Source organism: Marmota monax, unplaced genomic scaffold (genome assembly GCF_021218885.2).
Source record: "Marmota monax isolate L192 unplaced genomic scaffold, Marmota_monax_Labrador192_F-V1.1 WCK01_AAM20220418_F8-fsc00225, whole genome shotgun sequence".
In the NCBI taxonomy this organism is placed as follows: Eukaryota; Metazoa; Chordata; class Mammalia; order Rodentia; family Sciuridae; genus Marmota; species Marmota monax.
The window spans coordinates 2,286,264-2,303,605 of record NW_026694524.1 but is presented as its reverse complement, the minus strand read 5'-3'; the positions used below and the strand labels follow the sequence as shown (position 1 = coordinate 2,303,605).

General features: G+C 40.1%; 1 protein-coding gene across 6 annotated transcripts in view; it reads left to right on the top strand.

Annotated features, from left to right (window-relative positions):
• Nucleotides 1–550: 550 nt before the first annotated feature.
• Kdm6a (lysine demethylase 6A) overlaps nucleotides 551–17,342 on the top strand; it is a 256,255-nt gene continuing 239,463 nt past the window's right edge. For 5 of the 6 annotated variants that reach the window (XM_058571463.1, XM_046420179.2, XM_046420180.2 and 2 more), the window contains exons 1-2: nucleotides 552–1,103; nucleotides 1,315–1,378. In XM_058571463.1, coding sequence (XP_058427446.1) covers nucleotides 943–1,103; nucleotides 1,315–1,378 — 225 coding nt within the window. In that variant the 5' untranslated portion in view covers nucleotides 552–942. Of the gene's footprint in view, nucleotides 1,104–1,314; nucleotides 1,379–17,342 lie in introns of all 6 variants that reach the window. The other variant, XM_046420182.2, reaches the window with a different exon arrangement.

Below are 17,342 nucleotides of genomic sequence, written 5' to 3'. Positions count from 1 at the left end.
TTTCTTCCGAGGGCAGAGGTCCGGGACAGTGCACCGCTACTCGGCGACGTGACCAGCACCAGGCCCTGTGGGGCTCCGGATGCCTGAAGCTTGCACGGGACGACCGGAGCCGTGGTCCGGGCCCACCCCCCAGTTTCCGGGCAGGCAAAGGCCGTCCACGGAATCCTCGACCGCCGCTCGCGCCCGCCGCGGGCGGTGCCGGACCTCGCCCTTCCCCACCGCTCCCCTCCCCCTCCAGAGCCCGCCGCGGCTCCCGAGGTGACACGGCCCGGACCCTCCATTCTCTGCCCGTGTATTTAACTAGCACAACCTAACCAGTTGCTGCCTCTCAGTGACAACCCTTTCCCCGACAGACACGTCCAGCAGCCAACCACCGGCTAGAATTGGCGTAAGTCCCGCTCCCCTGTCGGTGGCGGCCTCGGTGGGCGGGGCTCTAGCAGCTAGCAAGTTAAGTGGAGCCACGGCTGACGTGAGTCAACAAAGGTCACGTGAAGAAAGTGGGCAGCGCCGATTGGCTGAGCCGACCGGGTGGAGAGGGGGGGGTCACGGCGGCGGCGTGGGGTTCGCTGTGTGACACAATTACAACAACTTTGTGCTGGTGCCGGGGAAGTTTGTGTCTCCAACGAATCCCCCCCGTGCTCCCGAGCCCCGCGCGCTCCGGCCATTCCCGCCGTCCCCGCCTGTGGCTGCCCCCTGTCCGCCCCCGCGATGTGACCCTACAGCCGAACCGTCGCCGCTGCCTACCCAGCGGCTCCGCAGCCCTTGCCGCCGCCGCCTTCGCCGCTACCGCGTTGGGATTTTTCGTCGCCGCTGCCCGCGGCGGAGGAGGAGGCGGCGATAAAGTTGGTGTGCCGGTCCCGTGTGGAGATTGGGGGGCGTCGTTGCTGGCCCCGGCCCTGGGGGGGGGTGTCGGCGTCGGAGTTGTGAATTCGCTGCGTTTCCATGAAATCCTGCGGAGTGTCGCTCGCTACCGCCGCCGTTGCCGCCGCCGCTTTCGGTGATGAGGAAAAGAAAATGGCGGCGGGAAAAGCGAGCGGCGAGAGCGAGGAGGCGTCCCCCAGCCTGACAACCGAGGAGAGGGAGGCGCTCGGCGGACTGGACAGGTACCGGCCGCCGTCACTCTCCGGGTCGGCTCCGGACAGGCAGGCGCCGCTCTCTGGGGAGGCCCGAGCGCGGCTCGCCTCTGGCGGCGGTGGGGCGGGCACCTCGGCTTGGCGCTCTCCGCGCGGCCGCCGCCGGGGCCTCGAGCTCGGTCAGAGATGGGTCAGTGGTGTTCCGGGAGCTTTAACGAACCGTGTGTATCTTTTTCTACAGCCGCCTTTTCGGGTTTGTGAGGTTTCATGAAGATGGCGCCAGGACGAAGGCCCTACTGGGCAAGGTAAGGCACCCGCGGGCTGGAGCGCGGACACGGTCTCCCGGGCCGGCGCCGCGTCCCTCCCGGGCCCCGCGGCCCGGTCAGCACTCATTGTGGCCACGAACGATCGCCAAGGGGCTTCTGGAAAACTATTTCTTTCCTCTGTGCTCCCCCCACCCTCGGGTACCTCGCTTGCTCCCTTGCGAAATCACTCTTCTCTTGAAGCTGGAGGAACGGAGACGGCTGCGCTTTGGGGCCGAGCTCAACTGGGTCGACAAAATTGCCTGCTATTTCACAGCTTTTGGGGGGTAGGCCGATAATCTCCGTGGTGCCTCTTGAGGGTCAAGGGATCATACATGTGTGCGGATTTCTTGAAATCTCCGACTCACTTGCCTCCTGTGGTTTGTATTCTTTTTCTTCAGGTAGGCTGTTCGTGATGTCTACTGTTAACCAAACGTTTTGGTCTTTCTTCTCTCCCTGCTCCCGGAAGGGGGAAGTTGCAAGTAGTTTTAGGTCGGTGAAGAGTTTGCATTAGGCTGTTGTCATGTATCTCGATTGGTATGTTTTACCTGAAGTTAGGTGACTTGTTTACTTTTTGGGGGTCTTTCTGCAAAAGAAATACCGCAGTTACTTGTGAATGTGTGCGCGCGCGCGTGTGTGTATGTGTGTGTTTTTCCTGGAGCCTTGTTTCCTGTGTGTCTGACGGGAGGCCGGGAGGATTCGGGGTGTAGTCTCTGTTTATTTGTGTGGAAAGTTGTTGGCACTGTCATTTAGTTAAGTAATGGCTGCTCCTATCGGCCCAAGATGGCGGGACAGGGTGGGAGGAGAAAGTGAAGGGGGGGTTTGGGGGAGGAAGGAGAGGTAAACATGGAAATAAATAGTAGCGATGAATAGGCCTTTCCTTTGGAGTGTGTAGCTTCATGGCATTTTACAAAAAATTATTCCAGATTATTTGCAAATAGAATTCTCGTATCTTTCTCTTGCTTGGAGACAGCATGCATTAGCCTGGTAAATGCTTATCAACCTGTAGCACACTTAGTTACCCATCTGTAAGCTATTGAACAAAGACTGGAGTCTGATTCTGTCCGCATCAGTTTGTATCTCCTGACCAAAATCTGATTGAAATGGTATTAGAAGACTTTCTTCTTAATTGGGACAGTGAAACTTGGAGTGTGTGGAATAAGTGTTGAATCCATTAGGCATTTTCTTTTCTGGCTGAAATCTGTAATTTTGCGTTTGACACTTAGCTTTATTGTTGCAGTTGAGAAGGAAGTTTGAAATGACTAAAGCTTAGCATTTTTTTGTTAAATTTGTTTTTGTTATCTTTAATTTTTGCTGTAGTTTGTTTAGCAGAGTCATTAATCCCTTTTAATCTATAATTGCACTTCTGTTTTTATTTAAAAGTAACTAAATATAGGGAATTTTGATTGCAAATAGTGACCAGAAAACTAAATGGAAATAATTCTTTAAAATAAGTCCAGTCCCTTTGACCTGTACAGAAAACTTGCATTAAACTTTGTGTAGGTATTGACTTCATTAAAATTATGTCTGGGAAAATGAACAGTGACTAGCTCAGGAATGATTTAAGAATCAATAATTGTTCTTCCCGTCTTAAAGTCCCCCCCCCCCATGTGAATATATGAAGTATTTATTTAAAAATACTAGACCACTGTCAAAATTATCATCCAAAAAAAATTAAATGATTTAAATTTAAGGAGCATTTTGTTTTGGAATGAATATTGCCAGTTTAATACTGGGTTGGTAAAGTTGCTTGCAAAGATAATTCATTTAGGCAAGTTTGGTCAAATCTATTGCTTTTGGTTATGGTGATGAAGAAACAAATGTAATTTGATGTTTTATGTAATAAGGTATAAATGCTAGTTGATGATTTCATGTCTTAGAATGTTCATTTAGATACATTGACAGTAGATGGTGCTTAACATTGGATATCATGTTGTAACATTGAACCCTGCAGTTGGTATGAACTGAGTTTAAATTTTGAAAAACAGCATTTTCATGCATTTTTTTGTGAAGTCATGCATTACTTTTGACATTTGAGTACAGTAACATCTTGAAAATGAGAAACTTGGGAAGCTTCATTTTTGTTTTTTTTTTTTTTGGCAAAAAATTGCAGGTTTATCAAGTATGGGGTAATTTGGTAAACTAGTTTGTTGAGCTAAAAAAAAAAGATCTTCATTGCTTCAGACTTATAAACTTGTGAGGTCATACCTGCTTAAATCAAGACCCCTTTGCCTTGACATTAAAATAAAACATTCTATAGTATGTGCTCAAACCCTTGGTTGAATCCTTGAGAGCCTGAACATACCAGTGGAATGTGTAATGTAAAGCTTGACATTATATAACCTCACACCTTCTGTTAGAATTGGATTCTGAATAGAATGAATGAGCTGGAGTCCTGCTGTAGGAAGTATTGAATTATTTAGTTTCATCCCGCTTTTTAACAGTCCTGGGAAGCTGGGTTTTTTTTTTTTAATATTTTAAAATTTTTTTGGTGAAATGTTGAACTATGTTGGTTTCAGTGGTCTTCTTTATTGTAAGTATTAAACATGAGAATTGGCTTTCTCTACTGAGGTGCGTTCAGGCTACTGGATTGAAGACTTAACCAAATTGAATAATTCTGGAATTCTCTTTTTAGCTGTTTTTTTGTTGTGCCACTCCCCTCTCTGTCCCCCCCCCCCCCATTTAGTCTGTACTTTAACTTTTTTTCCTTTTACAACAAATTTAGTTTTTACTGCTTGTTTTCAAAAATTTGTATTCTCATTCATATATATATATATATACACACACGCACACACATACATATATATTATTGGATCTTTTTTCAAGTTTTTAAATTCACATTTGAACGTTTTAAAAAGAATTCTTTTTTTTTTTTTAAAGAGAGAATTTTAATATTTATTTTTTAGTTATCGCGGACACAACATCTTTGTTTGTAACAACATCTTTGTTTGTATGTGGTGCTGCTGAGGATCGAACCCGGGCAGCACGCATGCTAGGTGAGCGTGCTACCGCTTGAGCCACATCCCCAGCCCCAAAAATAATTCTTTACTTAAAAATTTTGGAAGGCTGATAGCATTAAGTGTCTCTTACTTGCCTCCAAACTTTAGGTATTCCTTTTTCAGGTGTGATGCTGCTTTATCCAAACTGCTGATTTCTCTGAAGTTTTGTAAGATTCCATTATTTTAGAGTAATTGAAATAATTTTTGTTTGTAGGATTGACATTTAATATACAGTGTTGGGGTTTTGGATTAAAAAACTAAATTAGTGCTGGGTATGGTGTCACATGCCTGTAATCCCAGTCACTCAGGAGATTGAGGCCTGAGGATCATAAATTCAAGGCTAGCTTGGGCAACTTGGTGAGACCCTGTCTCAAAATGAAATAAAAGAAGGGCTGGGACCGTAACTCACTGGTAGAGTGCCTCTGGGTTCAGTCCCCTGTACTGTAAAACAAAACTCCAAGCAACTAAATTAGTAATATAGTATATTTTTTTTTGTAGTAATATTTTAAAAATAAGATTGTAAATAAAGTTCGAAAGCCTATTTAATTAGAGTTCTTGTAATTCAGCATGATCTTGAACAGTTTGCCTGTTAATGCTGACCCATAATCTTAAGGTAATTTAATAATTCAAGATTCTTATTATTTTTTTTTTAATTACAGTGGAGTTACTCAAAAGTAATTAAGAAATGAAACATTTTAACCAAAATTAACTATGGTGACATTTTTAGTACAATTTCTTTTTCTTTCTTTCTTTGTTTTTTTTTTTTTTTTTTGGTACTAGGGATTAAACCTGGGGTGCTCAACCACTGAGCCATATCCCCAGCCCTTTTTATTTGGATTTTGAGACATGGTCTCTTATTGTGTTGCTGAGTGAGGCCGGTCTTGAACTTGCAGTCCTTCTGCCTTAGCCTCCGGAGTTGCTGGGATTACAGGTGTGTGCCGCTGTGCCCAACTTCTTAGTATATTTTAAAAAACATTTTGGGTTTACTTATTTTTTACTAGGATAAGGATTTAAGTTAAAGTATAATATGTATAGTATATATAGCATAAACATTGTAAGAATATATATTTATATATAAGTATATGTTTATATATTTATATAATAATACATATATTATATTTAGTAATACTGGAGGGTATCATCAGAGTATTAATATAATGCTAGAGGGCTGGGGAAGACTTTCTCAGTGTCAGATCAATATGGTATCTTCTCTGTGTCAGGGAGCTATTACTAAAATAAATGTGTATAGTCTTTTAAACTTATATCATTTTGAAGTTTGACTTAAGTACTCTATTATTAGTTTTTTTAAAATAATTCCATTAATAGGTTATGTAGAAAAGAAGAAGTTATGGATTGTTTACTGTTTAAAAATGCATGTGTTTTGGGCTGGGGTTGTAGCTCAGTGGTAGAGCGCTTGCCTCGCACATGTGAGGCCCTGGGTTTGATCCTCAGCACCACATAAAAATAAATAAAAATAAATATATTTAAAAAAAATCTTTAAAAGTATATGTGCTATTTTTAAAAAGGAGATAACAATATTAAAATAGTTGGTATTTTTAATTTTGGGGGTAATGGAAATAATTGAAGATCCATTGAAGAATATATTTTCCTGAATATGATTTGCTTGTATGTAGGGGGACATTATTAGGTCAGTTCTAGAGGTGGTGTTTTTATACTGTAATATTTGGATATTGGTGATGTTAAAAAACAAACGTTATTGTGTTTATTGTTTGCTAGCACTTAAAGGGATATATACCTTTCTGATGTTCTGGTGGCACAGAAATAACCACAGAAGTAATGTGCCTTGTGTTTGAAAATTACGTCTTTGATTTGATGTATTTTAAAAAGTATTTTCTAGTTTACAAAGTTGTCTTCTAAATAATTATAACTTTATTTGGACCATTACACATTTCTTAAAATTTTGATTATCTCTAGTAATAAAGGTATAGTAAGAGATTATAGAGTATATTTGCATATCTGCACATGAATTAGAACTTCAGCAATATATAAACAGGCACTTTTTAAATTCTGTTTTTCTTTTTACTGAATAGTCTTTCTGTAAAATCAAATTAGGGATCATCTATCTGACTGCCGCCTCTAGATATTTGAGGTTGTTAAAAACTGCTTCAGTGATGAATTTTTATGACTTACACGTGGTAGAGTGGAGTCATGGGCCACACACTTAAAACCAAAGTGAAGGTTCATTGCTTGGCTAGCTGCAGAGTAAATCTTTTTCTTACTTAGATTATGTAATGTTTAGTTTTACTTATATAGTGCCAATATTTTGCATATTTTGCAAAAGATTTTGTTGAGTTTGGTTTTACTTTGAAATTCATTATGATGCTTTGGGCTTATTGATATTAATGACTGATAACACTGTGCATTATTGTTATTTTTAAATTTTTGCTGTGCTGAGAGTCCAATCCACGATCTGGCATGTGCTAGAGAAGTTCTGTACCACAGAGCTATACTCTCCAGCCCAACACTGTGCATTATTAGTATTTTTGAAATGTGGTATGCAGAGAACTAATTTACATTAAGAAAATATCACCAGATTATCTAAGAATTGAAATGGTGTTTAGGCTGTTTAGGGCCTGCATGTATTTATTTGTAGACTAGTTAATTAATTAATGGGATTATTTAGTGGATGGATGACAGTCTCATGTACTCATAGTGAAACTTTGCATATAATTGTATCAATTTTTCATATTAGTTTGTAAGTTATGACAGTAAATCAGAGCAACAAATATTTGAATATATGCTAAGTGCAAGTTGTCTGTATAAAGAATACAAGGATAACTTAGATATCATTCCCCTGTGTTGAACTTGCAGTTACCTAATAGGAGTGAGACAAGTATGACTAACCCATCAGCAGCAAAAGAGTAAAGTACTCTGCAAGTTTATTATAAAGGTCAATTTAAGAAGTTAGAAGTTTAGAATAACCCTTAATAGGATGGGAATTGGTTCTTGATTGTGTTTCTTGGAGATGGTGTTTTACGATTTGTATAGTAGCAATACATGTTTATTTTTTATTTTTTTAGTGGTACTGGGGATTGAACTCAGGGCCTCACACATGCTAGGCAAGCGCTTTACCACTGAGCTACATCACCAGCCCCAGCAAGACATCTTTTAATTTTGTTTAGGAAAACATTTAAAAATCAGATTTTGCTTTTCAGCAGATGTTCCAAGGATTATCTGTGTGTTCTATACCTCCTGATCTCATTTTGTAGCAATACATACCTTTGCTAGGAGTTCTTAACTTGGGATAAATGAGTGTTAATGGATCAATTTAAGAAATTCTGACAGTTGGGGAGGATATTCAAGAAGTAGTTAAATAATGGTCATTTTGCGTACAAAACACCTCTGGAGTGCTGCAGGGAAGAGATTTTAAACTTTTTACTTCATAAGTTTCTATGTTGTTTTTTAAACTTTATTATATATTACTTTAATAATAATAATAATAAGAACTCTGATAGTATACCAAAATGTTACATTTTAGATGCGTTTAAATGGCTAATGGCTGTTGTCTGTAGTTAGACAAGGATTTGGGGAAGTGGGATGAGAATTGAATTTAGAACGCTTTACCACTGTACACCCTAGTCCTTTTTATTTTATTTTGAGACAGGGTCTCAGTATATTGCTAAGGCTGGCCTCAAACTTGGTGATCCTTCTGCCTCAGCCTCCCAAGTTGCTGGGACTACAGGTGCTTACCACCATGCTGAGCTAGACGAACACTTACAGGTTTTATTATATTTTATTACATAATAAATTGGAATACTTCTGAATTTTGTGGTCCCTCAATGGCGGGGGGGTAGCAGCAAATGAAGTAGAGATGTTAGATCCTATTCTTTGTGTTTTAGATGGCTTTGTGTGATATTCATTGCATTCATTCTTCATTTTGATTTTTAGCATCTTTTTCATGGCTGATTTTACTTTGGGGCCTGATGTGGCTCAGGCTGATATTTGGGACGTAATTAAGATCTATAACCTAGAAGGTTGGAGTAATCCCTTGTTTTTTGCTTTAGGTTTCTGAGCTAATATGTAGGCTGTTTGCTACTTTATTCTTCTACACTGTATTTTTTTCCCCTTCTTTTGTCTGTCTTCTGTCTACTCCTGTATATTGCTAAAACTTGGTGTCATTTTGTTGTGAATGTATTCTTGTATCCTTTTTGTTGTTTTGTCTGTGGTAGTATTTTGTCTGTGTTAGAATAAATAAAAGATGCCAGCTGCTCAGTTTATCTTCAGGAAAAAGGTTGGGCTTTGTTATAGTTGAAGATATTATATAACGTCATCTATTTCATTTTCATTTAGAACAGTGGAAGAAATTATTTTGGACAAAGGGTTGTTTTCAGTCTATAGGTTTATTACAGTATGTTTGTTAAATCCTTCTCTTTGGGAAAAAACACAGTTTTATTAAGAAGTAGAGAAAATTGGGCTGGGGATGTGGCTCAAGCGGTAGCGCGATCGCCTGGCATGCGTGCGGCCTGGGTTCGATCCTCAGCACCACATGCAAACAAAGATGATGTGTCCGCCGAAAACTAAAAAATAAATATTAAAAAAAATTCTCTCCCTCTCCCTCCCTCCCTCCCTCCCTCCCTCTCTCTCTCTCTCTCTCTCTCTCTCACACTCTCTCAAAAAAAAAAAAAAAAGAGAAAATCAACCAACCACCCATGACCTGTCACCCAGCTTCAATAATTTTCAGTTCGTGGCCAGTCTTTTTCATCTTTATCTTTCCCTTTACCCCCATTATTTTGAGGTATATCTCAGATATTTTTTTAAAAACATATTTTTAGTTGTAGATGAACACATAGTATTTTTATTTTTATGTGGTGCTGAAGATCGAGCCCAGTACTTCACACATGGGAGGCAAGTGCTTTACCACTGAGCTACAGCCCCAGCCCTCGGTGGTATCATTTAATTTACAGATATCTGTCTCTGAAACAGAATTGTAGTGCCCAAATTGTTAAACATAGAAATGATTTCCTAATGTCAGATGTCCATGGGACTTGTTTTTTGTTATGTGAAAGCTGACCATTAGTTGCTTAGGAAATGAGTAGGAAACCGATATTTAGCTGAATGTGTGGTGCGTTTGTATTTTGATGTTGTGGTGGGGTTTTGTAATAGGATATTATACAATACATGACCAAAGAGATAATTTTCCTTAAGAAATTTATGAATATTAGTTCTTTTAGTCTGTTTGGATAGTTTATGTATTTAAGGAAAATGTTTTTAAGATGCAGTATTTGGGGGCTGGGGTTGTGGCTTAGTTGGCAGAGTGCTTGCCTAGCAGAGGCACTGGGTTCGATTTTCAGCACCGCATATAAATAAATAAAAAATTAAGGTCCATCAACAAGTAAAAAATAATTTAAAAAAAAGATGCAGTATTTGAATTTCATATAATAGTCTATACTATAAAAGCTTTATGTTGCTTGATTGATTTGTGCAACATTTGTGAACTGTAGGGAGGGACTGTGTCAGGTTTACAGAAAACCAGGAAGACCTAGCTTCTATACCCTGCAGTTTGTGGGAAGAGGCCAAGGGACTGAGTGGTCATATGATTTAGTAAGTTCAATACTAAGGATAATGCAAAGTGCTATGGGCTCTCAAATGATGGAGCAATTGGAACATTTCAAACTTTTATTGTAGATAGTTTAAATTGTGTATAGGTATTGAAGATAGTTCAGTGAACTATTTTCAACAATTCCCACCATTTTGGAGTAGTTAATTTTGACTAGAGAAGAGAATGAGGGGAAGTGCACAAAGATTTGGCATTTGGTCTTGATTGTAAAACATAAATAGAAGTTTACCAGGCATATAGTAAGTGGAAAGAGAGGGCAAAGAGTTGGAGACATGAAGTTAAATGGTTTTTGAAGAACTGTGAATAGTGTAGTGTGGGTAGAGGGTAGGGTGTCTCAGTGGGATTGGGAAAAGGTAACTGAGCATGTGAAGAACCGCATCGCTATAGGCTGTAGGATTTTTGGGGGGGCCATCACTGAATTTAACTTTTTAATCAGGGGAAGTGACGTGACCAAAAGTAGGTTTTATGGGACTATTACTGGCCACTGTGAGAAAACTTCAGTTGAGTGGGGGGAAAGAAAACTTGTTGTAAAGTACTTACTTATGGTTAGATAGTGATTGTGGATTTTAGGAAAATTCTGCTTCTGCTACTTAATAGATGTGTGATCCTTAGGCAAGAATTTTTCAGAGACTCAGTTTTCTCATCTGTAAAGTAAAAGTGATAATAGATGTCCTGTGGGTTATTGTATTTTGTGTTAGGGAGAAAAAAAGAATATGTGAAAGTACTTGGCATTGGGTTTCTCGTGGAAGGTGCTCAGTACAAGATGTGTGTTATCATCTTGACAAAGATAGGTAGTTTAAACTAAGGCTGTGATTTAGGAATGAAAGGGTCATGGGGGAAGATTTGAGAGTTCTTAAGAAGCCCTTTCCTTGGCTTTCTTGAGAATCTTAGTAGTTTAGCTTTCTTTTGGTGTCATATCTCAATCTCCTTTGCAAGGAAGCTCTGTTCTAAGCCTTTTTTACTCACTTTGTTCCCAACTTGCATGCATACTTGACGGCCTACTTGACTATTTGGACCTCAAACTGAATGTAGGCAAACTGAATTTATCAGTCTTTAGTGTTCCTTATCATAGTAAATGTCCCTTACCACTTTCCATGATAGAAATCTTGAAATCATTCTTGAAGCCTCTTTTTCTTTCTTTTTTGAGACATGTCTCAGTATGTTACCCAGGCTGGTTGGAACCCTTGAGCCCAAATGATCATTCCTCCTCAGCCTCCATAGTGCTTGGATTATAGGTATGTGCCACTGTGCCAGCCTTTTTTCCCTTAATTTATTAAGTTCTGATAGTACCAGATCTTGTTATTTCTGTGTTTTAAGTCTCAAATCCGTTTGTTCCTCTATTTCCCCACTGTCACCGTCCTAATTGTAACATGATCCTGTCTCTGACTTTTAAAATGCCTTCATACAATTTTTTGAATAGATAGACTTGCACATAGTACAAAATTGAGAAGTTACAGAAAGAATGTTAGAGTGAATAGAAAATCTTCCTCTTATATCATTTCCCAGTTATTTAATTCCAGTTCTCAAAAGTGGTCAGTGATAAATATTTATTGGGTAACTTTTCATAGTATTTCAACACATATAAGCACATGCTGTTGTATTTTTTTCCCATACAATTGGAGCTCATATTATATACATTTTGTTAAAATGCTTTAATTTTATTGCTTGCCATATGAAAATATTAGTAGTTTTTATATTGTGTTGTCTTGAGTTTCAGGAGTTTCCTAGTTACTCAAGTAATGAAATGTTGGTGAGGGGATTGGTTTGGGTGATTTTTAAATTACTTGGATTTTGAGGTTGTGTTACTCCTAATGTATGTGGTTATTGAATGCAGAATTTCTTCAACATGCAAAGGTCCTAATTGAAAGTGTGTTTACGTGTTTTCCTAAGATAGCAGTTGCTTAATTTTATATGCTGTGAACTCCCAATTGGAATAATTGGTGGATTTTGCCTTCATATTTTGGTTTTATTGGTGTGACTGATTACCAGGCTTCATGAATACTAATTTAATTTATTCCCTGAGGGTGTATAGAAGTAGTCATGGTTTATGCTACTTAATATCTTGTGTTCTTAAGAGTCATTCATCTTCATAATTTATTCTTGTTTTTTTATTTTAGAAAAGGGAAAATAGGTAAATTTGTATTCTTGATTAGCTAAAAGAGGTACAGCCCTTTGCCGCAGTCTGGCTGGGCACAATCAGGAGCCACTTGTCAAAAGAAACTAACTTTATTTTTAGAACCACACACGCCAAACAAAATAGCCTCTCAGGAAAAACCCTCAGAGCCTCAACTGCCACCACCGGCTTTCCACAAGCCTCTCTCTCCCACACACGCTTCTCTCCACCTCCCACAATCCTCCTGCTCTTGAGGCCGATTGGCTGGGTCACGTGGGCGGAGCCAAAAAAGTCCCCCAATGAGCAGCTCCGTGGTCTGAAAGGGCAGGGAAACAGTCCAATGAGCATCACCGCAGAGGAGCCAATCAGCTAGATGTTGCTGGGGCTGCTGTGAGCCAATCGTCAGCCGGCAGCTGGAAGTTTGCTGGCAGCTGCAAGTTTGCTGGCAGCTGCAAGTTTGCTGGGGCCCCTTCGGCTGTGGCTCTCAACAGCCCTTAGTGTGTTACTAACTTATTTCATATCAGAATATATATATTTTCACAGTAGCTTTGTAATAGGGCTTCAACAGTGGTACTTTACTTTTTAGAAGTCATTAACTCTTTGAAGGTCATTGTAGTTGCGTACATTTTATATGTGATTTCAGAGAGTATAGGGTTTCCTCCCTGAGACCTAACCATGGACTCTAAATTTTTTTTTTTTTTTTTTTTTTTTTGGTATGGTACCAGGGATTGAACCCTGGGGCACTTAACCACTGAGCCCATATCCCCCCTCCCCCGTGTTATTTAGAGACAAAAGTCTCACTGAGTTGCTTAGGGTCTTAGCCATTTAGCTTAGCTAAATGACTTTGAACTCGCGATCCTCTTGCCTCAGCCTCCTGAGCTGCTGGGATTATAGGCATGTGCCATGGTGCCCAGCCTCCAATGTTTTTAGTTAATTTAGTTTACTGATTCTTGGGTACATGGTATTAATGGTGGGAGTATTAATGTAGGGAGTATCCTGGGGAGAAAGAAAAGTTTAAGACCGTTAAGTAGATTGGTTAATCTGAGATGGCATGGATGTTGCCACATAGTTTGTAGTGTTCTATTCTTTCAATTTCTCCTCTATTAATCATAAGAGTGGTAGAGAAGACTGATCCCCAGAGAATCTTTTGCTTTAACTGGAAATATACCTGTAAGTACATGCTTAACATAGTTAATAGGCTTTGGTATTGTGTCCTCAACTTGGGTGCTCAAAATGCTGATTTGGTTTGGAGGCTATGTGATAAACTGAAAGAATAATGGGTTAGAAAACTGAAGACCTGAATTTTAGTCTCTCGTCCCTATTTTTGTTAAATCATTTAATTCTTATGGTTTCTAATTTTACCTTCTGTTAAAATTAGGAATTTACAAAGTGATTATATAGCAAGCACTAAAATTATAGGTGGCTGTTAATTTGAATTTTTAGGGTTGACTCAGTTCCTTAAGGTTTTGAACCAGGATGGCACAATTAAACTTTGTTTTAGATTGTAATTTTCTTTGATTTAGTCTCAAGTCTTTAAGACTAGAAACTGAAGGAATGCACATAATGGAAATGAGAATTGTATGTTTTTTTTAGTCTAGTTCTTAACCATTCAATTCATCTTAGATTGGTTTGAAAGTTCATTTTATTTATTAATGGTTAAGTGTTTGACTAACTCACAAACTGCTTCTTACAGGGATTGTCATTTCTTAGGTCATTGTTATTTCTAATTCTGGCTATAATTGATGCATATTTCTGCCTGCCAGGAACTCACATGGTAACAGGGCTAAATGAATTCTTAGGTGTGAATTGATGAGAAATGTACCATTAAATAAATATGTGCTATTAGGTATTGGGCATTTGGGTATTAGAAAAATGAGTAAGGCTCCTTAAGAGTAGTAAGAATCACTTGACATTGTTTGGGACACTTTCTGATCTAGTGAAAGTAAACTTTATTGTTGGATTTTGGAGTGCACGTGTGTGTGTGTGTGTGTGTGTGTGTGTGTGTTAAATTAAAATCTATCAGTTAAAAAAGAGATTTGGAATTTGTAAGTTAGATTTAAGTATAAACCCCCCACCCAGCAATGGGGATTGAACCCAGGAGTGCTCTGGGTGTGCTTTACCACTGAGCTACATCCTCTGTTCTTCTTATTTTTTATTTTGAGACAGTGTCTTGCAAAATTGCTGAGGCTGGCTTGAACTTGTGATCCTCCTGCCTCAGCCTCCCCAATGGCTGCAATTACAGGATGTGTGCTCTCCCTCCCCCAGAGTTTAACTCTTAAATTATGTTCCATGCTTGTAATTCTAAAAGGAAAACTTAAAAAAATAACTTTTCAAAGATGACAAGTGGATAAAATGAAGTGAGTCTTCTGTCGTTGGAGATCAAGTTTATGTATCGACACTACTTGGCTAGGCTGTTGTATATAGTATTCAGATGTCCAAAGAATAGCTTTTAATAGACATCTACAGAAGGGTTATTCAGCTCTTAACTAATCATGATTGTATGGGAAAAGGTAACTGGGCCCTGAACGTCTGCAGGAAAAATTATGAGTCCTTACCAATCTGATGTATTTTTTTATTTGTTTGTCTCATTGGACATGGTTATTGTTATCTACAGAAGTGGACATTTCATGACAGATTGGATATATGAATACATTTCTGTAAATGGGAATAGTTTTGTATTGACTTTAAGTTTTTTTTTTTAATTTGATATAATTGTAGATTTACATGCAGTTGTAAGAAATAATAGATCTAGTGTGCCTTTTACACAGTTTCCCTCAGTGGTAGCATCTTCCAAAACTGGTACATTATCATATCCAGAATATTGGCATTGATATAGTCAAAATACAGAGCAGCTCATCACCAAAAGTGTCTGTCTTGTTGCCCCATTACAGCCAACTCCTGACCCCCTTCTTAATCCATGGCAACCATTTCTATAATTCTCCATTTCAAGATGTTGTATAAATGGGATCATTCAGTCCTTTTGGAATTGCTTTTTTTTTTTTTCCTTTCCCTTTTTATCCTAAGCACATTTCCCTGGGGTTATCTAAGTTGTCATGCTTATCTGTAGTTTGTTCCTTTTATTGCTGGGTAGTATTCCATGGTATTGATGTACCACAATTTTAATTTTTTACCCACTAAGGGTTATTGTAAATAAAGTTGCTGTGAATTTATGTACTTTTTTTTAATGTAAATATGTGTTTTCTGGTATGACACCAGAGTTTGAGATGAAACTCAATTCTCTGCTTTTCTTGGCTCATGGAGTGTGTGTAAGCAGCAGGCCTCTGCAGCCTAGAAAACCCGTTTGAGTGTTTGGGTTGCAGGTAGCAAAGCCCCATTCTTCTTTACTACCATTGAGTGGTATGTTGCAGCTCTCAGTATTCCAGCCTCAAATGGGGCGATATCCTCCAGTGTTGTAGTAGACTCCAGTAGCTCATTGCCAACTTCTTTTCAGGTTCTTATCTTGCACATCCAAAGAATGAAATTCATGGAACAATGGACGGCAAGAATGAAAGGAGTAGGATTTATTCAAGTACAAAGAATAGAAATAGAACTCTTGGAGGGGCAAGAGGGGAACCCCATAGGGTTGCTGCATGAGTGTGCTAGTCTAGGGGTTTATATAGCACTTGGGTCAAAGCTGTTGGTCCAAATTTATGCTAGTCAGGGTTTGGAAAGTGCTGAAGCTATTGGTCTAAATTTATGCTAATCTGTTTAGAAAAGTAATAATGCTGTTGATTGACCCTCAAGTCCGAAATTCTATTCAGGTCTGTTTTCTTGGCTTTGGTGTGGAAGTGGGATGTTGAGGTGGATTATGGTGGATTGTGGATGCTCAGGGGTTTAGGGATGCAGCATTGTGTGGAGCATGTGTCCACTATCGGCTAGGCAGCAATGATGCCACAAGTTGGTGTGTCCTGACTTGCTTTGGCCTTGACTTGCAGTGCCTCAGGTCCATACTGGTGTGGCGTGACCATGGCCTGCACTGCTTGCCCTCTGGCTGCTGTTCCACAGCTCTGGGACAAGAAGTTGGCTTCAGTTAAAGTACATTTTCTGGTAGTTAACATTTTTTTAAAGATATAATCAGGTTCAAACATTTTATTTTAATTTTTTAAATATGTTTTTTAGTTGTAGATGGACACGATATCTTTATTTATTTATTTTTATGTGGTACTGAGGATGGAACCGATGTTGAGAGCCACAGCCAAAGGGGCCCCAGCAAACTTCCAGCTGCTGGCTGATGATTGGCTCACAGCGGCCCCAGCAACATCTAGCTGATTGGCTCCTCGGCCCCAGCAACATCTAGCTGATTGGCTCCTCTGCGGTGATGCTCATTGGGCTGTTTCCCTGCCCTTTCAGACCACGGAGCTGCTCATTGGGGGACTTTTTTGGCTCCGCCCACGTGACCCAGCCAATCGGCCTGAAGAGGAGGAGGATTGTGGGAGGTGGAGAGAAGCGTGTGTGGGAGAGAGAGGCTTGTGGAAAGCCGGTGGTGGCAGTTGAGGCTCTGAGGGTTTTTCCTGAGAGGCTATTTTGTTTGGTGTGTGTGGTTCTAAAAATAAAGTTAGTTTCTTTTGACAAGTGGCTCCTGATTGTGCCCAGCCAGACTGCGGCATTTGGTGGCCCGTACAGGGAACGAACCCGCGACCTTGGCGTTATCAGCCCCGTACGGGCCACCAAATGCCGCAGTCTGGCTGGGCACAATCAGGAGCCACTTGTCAAAAGAAACTAACTTTATTTTTAGAACCACACACGCCAAACAAAACAGCCTCTCAGGAAAAACCCTCAGAGCCTCAACTGCCACCACCGGCTTTCCACAAGCCTCTCTCTCCCACACAAGCTTCTCCCCACCTCCCACAATCCTCCTGCTCTTGAGGCCGATTGGCTGGGTCACGTGGGCGGAGCCAAAAAAGTCCCCCAATGAGCAGCTCCGTGGTCTGAAAGGGCAGGGAAACAGCCCAATGAGCATCACCGCAGAGGAGCCAATCAGCTAGATGTTGCTGGGGCCGCTGTGAGCCAATCATCAGCCAGCAGCTGGAAGTTTGCTGGCAGCTGGAAGTTTGCTGGGGCCCCTTTGGCTGTGGCTCTCAACAGGAACCCAGTGCCTTCTACATACTAGGCAAATACTCTACCACTGTGCCCTAGCCCCAGCCCCAATGTATGTCATTTTATAACTGCGAACCTATTTTTCAGAGCTTCTTTACTATTTCATATTCCCACCAGCAACATATATGTGTTCCAGTTTCACTACATACTTGCCAACATTTAGTGTTACTACTATTTTTG